We start from the raw sequence: 1,291 nt of genomic DNA on the forward strand, positions 1-1,291 counted from the left end.
CTTCACAGCCTGTACAGTATGTCTAAGTAAAAACTATTCCGTCTCATGTCAAACTACGAATTTATCTATTTGTTTCATGCATTTATTTTATCCATTTGAAACTCCCACTCGGGTTAATTTGGTTACATCGGCTACTCTCTGAATTCTGAAAACCACTACGGCATTGTTTCTCAAAGTGGGGTCCGGGGACCCCCAGGGGTCATTGAGGGAGTTCCAGCTGGTCCCCAGCTAAATGAAAGTTAGGAACCAAATGGACCCTTATGCGTCTGTAACTCAGTATCCGAGTTAAATTATCATTGATTTTACAATATAAATTGGGGTCTCAGAGATATGCCATTAAATGGGGGTCCGTATAATGCATGTCAAACTGGGGGTAATTTAAATTAAAACGAATCACTGCTAGCCGTAAAAATCTTTCTCTTATAGGGGTCCCTGACTCCCTGGCATATCTGTTCAAACGGGGGGACCGCGGGATAATAAGTGTCAATTTTGGGGGTCCTTGACATGAAAAAAAGTTTGAGAACCACTGCACTACGGTTTGGGGAAAGGTGCATAAAAGTCCTCATTCTTACCCGCAGCCCGTCTCGGAGCTTCTTGCTTCCTCCGTGGCATTTCTGAACTCGTATAGTTCACTACTGTGTCCAGGTGAATGTGGTCTGAGCTCTATGATAGTCCATGCATAGAGAGCGACAGACAGACAGAGAGCGCCTTTATGTTGGTTTCTGGCCACTTCTTCTCTCCCTCTCTCACTAAAAAAATCCAGTTAACAAGAAGAAAACGTTATTATCAAGCAGATGTCAGTCAAGGCGGCTTGTTTCTTTCTTCTTCTTCTTTCACCTTCCTCTTCTTCTTCTTTACGGGCGAATCGTCCGCTTCTTCCTCCTCTTCACCTTCCGTTTTTGTCCATCAAAGAAGCCATGGAAAGAAAGAAAGAAACAAGAAAGACGTGTGTCAGTCAGTCAGCTTTTCGACGTGGATGATGAGCAGAACGTGTGGAAGGAAGGAAGCGCGTCAAACGTCTGTTATAATGGTATTATTATTACACTACACGGACGGTGCAGGCAGGCAGGGTGAGGCGATGCCAGCAGACATCGATCCATAGAACAAACTGAACATTAAAAACTCCTCCCTCCTCGCCTGGACTTGATGATGGCAGCGAGACATTTGTTACACTAGATAACCATGAGTTTATTAAAGGAACAGGGGCCAGGCGAACTGCACTGTGCTGCTTCGCGTGAATGACCGAAAAGAGCCGAGCATAGCCGATATATAGCTCTACAAGCTTCCAACG

The 1,291-nt window shown here is 44.8% G+C and overlaps 1 protein-coding gene across 1 annotated transcript in view; it reads right to left on the reverse strand.

The window, feature by feature from the left end:
• The window catches only part of tshz2 (teashirt zinc finger homeobox 2), a gene marked incomplete at both ends in the record, with an annotated part of 53,778 nt that extends 53,166 nt beyond the window's left edge, over nucleotides 1–612 (reverse strand). The window contains one exon of the mRNA XM_080733550.1: nucleotides 573–612. Coding sequence (XP_080589676.1) covers nucleotides 573–612 — 40 coding nt within the window. The remainder of the gene's footprint in view (nucleotides 1–572) is intronic.
• Between the last annotated feature and the right edge of the window lie 679 nt (nucleotides 613–1,291).

This window comes from Nannobrachium achirus, assembly GCF_963921795.1.
Source record: "Nannobrachium achirus genome assembly, chromosome: 9".
In the NCBI taxonomy this organism is placed as follows: domain Eukaryota; kingdom Metazoa; phylum Chordata; class Actinopteri; order Myctophiformes; family Myctophidae; genus Nannobrachium; species Nannobrachium achirus.